General features: G+C 41.1%; 1 protein-coding gene across 1 annotated transcript; it reads right to left on the reverse strand.

Moving 5' to 3' along the window:
* Positions 1–934: 934 nt before the first annotated feature.
* On the reverse strand, positions 935–6,144 carry LOC106808060 (stromelysin-1-like). The gene is made up of 7 exons (XM_014810618.1): positions 6,010–6,144; positions 5,498–5,574; positions 4,711–4,895; positions 3,842–3,923; positions 3,601–3,712; positions 2,850–3,144; positions 935–1,848 (listed from the first exon to the last, which is right to left on the reverse strand). The coding sequence occupies exons 1-7, from the start codon at positions 6,124–6,126 to the stop codon at positions 1,808–1,810; spliced, it is 909 nt and encodes a 302-aa protein (XP_014666104.1). The 5' UTR covers positions 6,127–6,144; the 3' UTR covers positions 935–1,807.
* Between the last annotated feature and the right edge of the window lie 466 nt (positions 6,145–6,610).

The following is a 6,610-nucleotide window of genomic DNA, read 5'->3' on the forward strand; positions in this document are numbered from 1 at the left end:
GAGAGACCCGCGCGCGTGCGCGCGGCGGGGAGAGAGAGAGAGAGAGAGAGAGAGAGAGAGAGAGAGAGAGATAGGGGGAGACTGCGTAAACAGCGAAACAAGGCCGGTAAAAGTCAGTGCCTCAAGAATAACATATTTAAAAGAAAGACAACAGCACGTCGCTGGCTCTTGATACTCGCATAATTTTCCATTATTCGCAGCTATTGTTTGAGTTCGTATTTTGTCAATGCCAAGGTTGATGACACTGGTGCTGCCACCTTGGCCCACGATATGTATATATATATATATATATATATATATATATATCGTATATATACCGTGAGTACATATAAGTCTGAATGAGGAGGAGTTCTTTTTAAAAAAATTGAAGCGATGCTTGTGACGAATTAAAAACGTAAATCTGAAAAAGTCTCATTGGAATTCGTTTAAGTGTTCTACAAGAATATATATATATACCGTACTATAAAAAATATACTGACGTGTATTGTGAGTCACTAGTGAGATACGTTGGTCAGGTTGTATGCGACTAACAAATTTGGTTGTAGTTACGATTAATATATGAACAGTTGGATATTTCACTAATAATTACGCATCGTTCTGTGCAAATACGGCACATTGTCACACATGTCAAAATCGCGGGTTGTATCGCTATTTATATAACACTAATTGAGCAGCTTCCCGACTAGAAATGCAAAAGTATGAAATCTTTTTTTAAGCAAGTCAGTGTAGAAATTTACTCACATGCGACATTCGTGATAACCCATCACAGAATATCTGTTTATGGATTTAGCACTGAAGAGAAATTTAATCAGTTATCATGGTTATTAAGTCATTACTAAATGTCTGTATCACTTTTTGCGTTTTATACAAGCGGTGTAAATATGAATATAATTTAGATGCAATTGAAAATTAAAAGCTATAAAATTTCTTGTATTTTTTTTCAGCATTTTATTCGGCCCATATCAGTAGTACTTTATCAATATATGCGTAAAAGTACCTCGCTTTCAACAAGTCACCGCGTAGATCTATTCGTGCGCAATATTTACAAACACAGACTTGGCATGTAACAGTTCACTAGAACGTAAACAGAATATTTACAGTTTATCAAACGCATTATTTACAAGCATTACATTTTCATGGCATTCATTTGTCTACGTTTAGAGCTATTTAAAAACTTATATTTAACTTACTATTTAACAAAATAAATACAAAACACTGGCAAACGAAATGATCAGACTCTGTTTAAATTGCGATAAAACGCGTATTCATTTGCATAAATAAGCTTGAAAGGGTTTGTAATGGATACGCAGGTCACGCAAAACGTTTCTTCATTTGACGACAATCATGAAGCCTTTACACTGAAGTGCTCAAGTAGCTATCGTAACAGTTCTACGTTGTGCAAATCTTATTAAACATAATACACGGATATATAGTCACGTAAATGTACGTACTATCTACATTTTTCTACCTATGTACTTATATATCCGTGCCATGCGAACCATCGCATTGTACTAGCCGTTAAAAAGTCGCAAACGAAGTGACGACTAAGTTCATTTCCGGCCCGCATGTGTTGAATTACTCTGCGCGCGTAAACAAGCAGGTGACACCACCGAAGATGTCGCAGTGGAATTCTACGGGCATATGAGGAAAAGTTGAAGATGTGCTGAGATGCGCGTCGATGTTGTTGTTAGACGCCATCTTGTGACGTAACAGGGCGATCGTATGAGGGGTAGTGAAGAAGACGTGTGGCGCGGTCACGGTAAGCATCGTTCGCGCCAGAATGTTGCTGGAGACTGTTGCTGCACGCTCACGTACGATCCATGTGTATCCGTTCACAAAACCGTGGCGCTGCAAGAGTGAAAAATGCGATGGGAAATATTATATGCAGCAATACAACCTGCAACATAGTGATTCCACGTAACATCGCAACACCTAACTAATGGAACGCGACAGTAATGCAACACGCACACGTTAATTACATGCTCCAGTGCAACACGTAATCGGTGAAGCCATACAACAACACGACGTGTAAACAATGATTTCATATAACACTAAGGTAACACGTAATTTCTATTATAATATCTATAATTCTTTAATTTCGGTGATTTCTATTGTCTGAATTTCTATTTATGCCGTTCTTACCGCAAATACCTTTGCAACAAAACTTGCACGAACGGCCTGCATTACGCGCACGATTGACCCAAATTTCAAAAGTGAATGTATGATTACAGCCTACAAGGTATCTCACGGACACACGCGCGATTATGTGATATCGGCTTTCCATCACAATATTGAGTTATTTTCGCCAGAACACAGTGCTCCTCAGTTATAAGTTACCGATGGGCTTACTGGCTAAATAGGTATCGTTGCATAGGCCCCCCTACCTGCTAGATTAAATTTGTACTGATTAAATTTGATGGCGAATATTTTCCTATTAAGTATAACTGACTACAAGATAGTGATATCGTATGGCAGATAATCCTGGTAACTAACAATACACTTTCAACAATACAATACCCCCCCCCAATTTTTTTACCCCCAAAAAAGAAAAAAAATGGAAAACACATAATAGATAATTTTCTGCGAAAAATTTGGAATTCCATCTTGCATTCTAGACATCAAAGTTACTGCTCAGATGCTCTCAGAATGCACCAATTTAAAAAAAAAATTTGGGGGAGGTCCCTCAACCCCCCCTCCCCCCTAAATGGGAACGTACCTTAGGCACGTCGCATAAGCTGCCTTCGTCACCTTTTTAAGACACTCAAAAAATTAAGCAGGAAAGAGTGCCCTTTATTTCTTACTGGACTTTTTCAAAAAGCTGGATCCGCCAATGTAACGATACTACTTACGATATAGTTTTTTCATTCTTTCGATATCGTCAGCACTTAAGGAGATGGGCACATCGGCACGTTTGAAAATCGGGTTCATTAATGCGCTCGTATTTCTCGAATGCTCCATGCCGAATGCGTGACCGATCTGGTGGTATACTGCAGGTTCGAAATCAATTCCATCTTTAGATTTGATCGTCCAGTTTGAGTCGTCGTTGAAGTGAATGGCGCCCTCTGTTGGGTAGAATGCATGCGCTACGCCATCTTTTTTCTTGAAGGTGAACGTATCACCGTGATTCCCGGTGACAAATAAGAGCTGTGGATGAAGTAAGGAAGCATGAAGCGCCAATAAAATATCAACCATATCTGGATTGTTCAGCTTCGACGAGATACATGAAATAAAACGATATGGTTGAATAAAAATTTATAGGCGACAAAAATATAAATCTTTTTAGTGACTATTTAGATGTCTGTTTATCTGGCTGTCTATACGAACGTACATCTCATTTACTCATCCATTCATCCATCCATCCGTCCATCCTTCCATCTATCTATCTATCCATCCACCCATTCATCGATCCATCAATCCATCCATCTATCTATTCATCGATTTATCTAACTATCCATATATCTATCTATCTACCAATCCATTTATCTATCTATCTATCCATTCATTTTATCTATCTATCTATCCATCCATTTATCTATTTATCCATCCATTTATCTATTTATCCATCCATCCATCCATCCACCCATCTATCTCATTATATACCTTAATGTCGGGATCTTCCTGATCTCTCGCTTCCTCGATGCTGAAGGTATATTCGTTCTGATCCTGATTCAGTGCGCCCTCGTATTTCTTCATCGCTTGTGTCACAATATTCCTGCGAGAATATGGTTCATGATGCTTACTGGTCTATAAGGAGCACATTCTTTAAAATAAATTAAATCAGAAAAAATAATAAATTAAAATAAAATAATGTTTGTAACATACTACCAGCACGGTAAGTTACCTGACATCAGACTCTTTGAGGTTTTGGCTAGGCTTCACAATTTTCCATCGCAGCGTGCACTTGAACCAGGATCGTTGCTGTCCTGCAACATTTAGTTATGACGACTGTTACAATCATCAACGATTTCAAACGTGTGCTTTTTAAACGCATGCTAAACGCATCATTCTGTTCAAAATATATAAGATAAAATAATGAGATTTTAATTGGTAATTATTAGTTAATAAATAATTAAAAAGGTTCGTTCTGACAGTTTTATGGAAACCTTGGTACATCAATTGTTTACACCTGCAATATGGCTATTGAAAATGGAGGAAAGGCTAATAAGCGAGAGACAGAGAGGGTGTGAAAGAGAGATAGATGAATGAATGAATGGGTGGATGGATGGATGGATGGATAGATGGATGGATGGATGGATGGATGGATGGATGGATGGATGGATGGATGGATGGATGGATGTTCGATGCGATGGATGGATTGGATGGAGGGCCCGGCTGTCCCACGCGTGCCCCGGCCGGCCTTCGTGGAAATGCGGGGAGGGCCTGCTCGGCATCGGTGCGGATGCCGGGGGCTTGGCAAGCTGGGTTCGGGCTGGGCTCGATGGGATGGATGGGATTGACTGGGATGGATGGATGGATCCGGACTGGATGCGATCGGCATGCAGGATGGATGGATGGAGGATGGATGGATGGATGGACTCCGGAGGATGGATGAATTGGATGTTATGGATTAGGATGGTTAAATGGATGCGATAGACTATGGATGGCGTGCGTGATGGATGGATGGATGGATGGATGGATGGATGGATGGATGGATGGATGGATGGATGGATGGATGGATGGATGGATGGATGGATGGATGAATGGACTAACCTTCCCCAGGGACGTCAGATAAAACATCGAAACCAGCAGTCGGTAGATTTAGCACGTTAGCAAAGATCTCCAGTGCTGTACTAGACACGGGATCTCTGAGATCGCATCTTTCTTCCTCCATCTTCTTCATAGTGTCATCGTCGTCTCTACCCGTTTTTGGCAGGCCAAAATAATCCTGAAATTGCCTGTGAAAAGAAATTTGTCATGTACCAACGGCAGATGTGTCAATAGAAACGTAGCAACATACAGAGGCGCGGTAACTCTATAAATATTTGTTTTCACGTTCTACAACTGCTTGCCGGCTATTGCCACCACTGGCTCTACCCGTGGCACTATCACTCTGTCTACCTATATCACTGCCACACGCGCTACCTGTGCCACAACCACGGTGTCTATACAAGTATCATTATCATGCTGTGTACCTGCACCACACACCTGAAGCACCTACACTTCCGCATACCTGCACTGCTATTTACCTGCGTTGCCTACCTGTCTTGCCTACGTATTTCGCTGCCACGCCACGTGTGCACACATTATGTGGTGCACACATAACACTGCATGCTTCTTTGCTCCATTTATATGTTCTTTGCCCCCATTTATATCTTTACTTCAACCATTTTAGTGAACTAATTTCAGTTATGTTATAATACAATAGACTTATGGGGAGAGGGGAGGGAGAGAGATTATATCAAGAGCTAATAAATATATAATTATATATATTTATTTATAAACTCTTGATTATATGCAAGTTAGAACGGATCTCTCTCTATCCGCGGTTTATCCTTACAATAGTGCTATATGGCGTAGAAATGGGTTCTGGTGATCCTCTCCGGGTTCAAGATATCCGTATTTGATAAGGTAATGCTGAAAGAGATGAAACATCCTCTATAAAGAAAACCTGTATGGATAATTAACAGACGCTTGTGATTACTAATCGCGATGCCACGAAACCAGCGAAACAACAGTCGGCGAACACGCATGCACGCAAACACATAGAAAATCTCCCAGGTTTTTTTTTATTCCAATGGTAATTTAAAAAGAAACGTGATTTTCTGAGAGAGAAAAAACGATAGCAGTGCATGCGACGATCAGCTTAATTTAGACGCTAAACAATCCGAGGTTATATATGTTGTTCCTGCAAACACAGGAGCCTGGGTAACAACTACTACATAGATATTAGCACGTATTTCCTGGTGAGCACGAGCCACCATTTGCACGCAATACAACTGCTAGTTCGTTGCCATGCTAGACGGCTTCACACTCTGATAACTGAATGAGTCATAACGGTAGGAGACTTACCATGGCGTCCGTATCGTCGGCTGTCGTGGCCAGGGGCCTTGCCCTGACGACACATGCAACACATGCGACCAGGATGAGAGTAGGGGACACCGCCGAGAATCCGCGGCAAAAGTTCATGGTGCTCGCAAGTTTATGCTCTGCGTGCAGCTACAATAAGATTACTGCCTCTTTAGTTCGCATACTCGCCATTTATACGGTGTTCGCTGCGGGCTGACCCATTTACCGGGTAGTTGTGTCTCTCGTTTTTGACCCATATAACACCGCGGTGGAGTTGAAAGCCTGTTAGACACGAGTGCCTCGACACTGCACGAGCTACCGTGACGCGTGCATTTGCAAATTCGGCTCATCAACGATCGCAGCCGAAATATAGGACGTGTTTATCTCGTTTTGCATTTAATGCTTTTGTACATCGAACGAGAAAATCGTGACGTAGCTATAATTGAAAGAATCAAGTGTATGTCACGTACTGTTCTCAGTGCAACTCGTTTCCTAAGAGGTCCGGTTTTGGTAAGATTCATACGATAAGAGCTATCTGGAAACGAAAGTCACGTCTAGGGCGTAAACAAGGAAATCGTATCAAGAACACCGATCCAAACAAAAA

Source organism: Priapulus caudatus, unplaced genomic scaffold, assembly GCF_000485595.1.
Source record: "Priapulus caudatus unplaced genomic scaffold, Priapulus_caudatus-5.0.1 Scaffold251, whole genome shotgun sequence".
Lineage (NCBI taxonomy): Eukaryota > Metazoa > Priapulida > Priapulimorpha > Priapulimorphida > Priapulidae > Priapulus > Priapulus caudatus.

Coding starts and splice junctions, on each gene's coding strand:
- LOC106808060 (XM_014810618.1), bottom strand. CDS start 6,126: ATGAACTTTTGCCGCGGATTCTCGGCGGTGTCCCCTACTCTCATCCTG. Junction 4,896..5,497: donor CTACGCCATATAGCACTATT/GTAAGGATAAAC, acceptor TTCTTTTCACAG/GCAATTTCAGGATTATTTTG. Junction 3,713..3,841: donor CTCAAAGAGTCTGATGTCAG/GTAACTTACCGT, acceptor ATATTCTCGCAG/GAATATTGTGACACAAGCGA.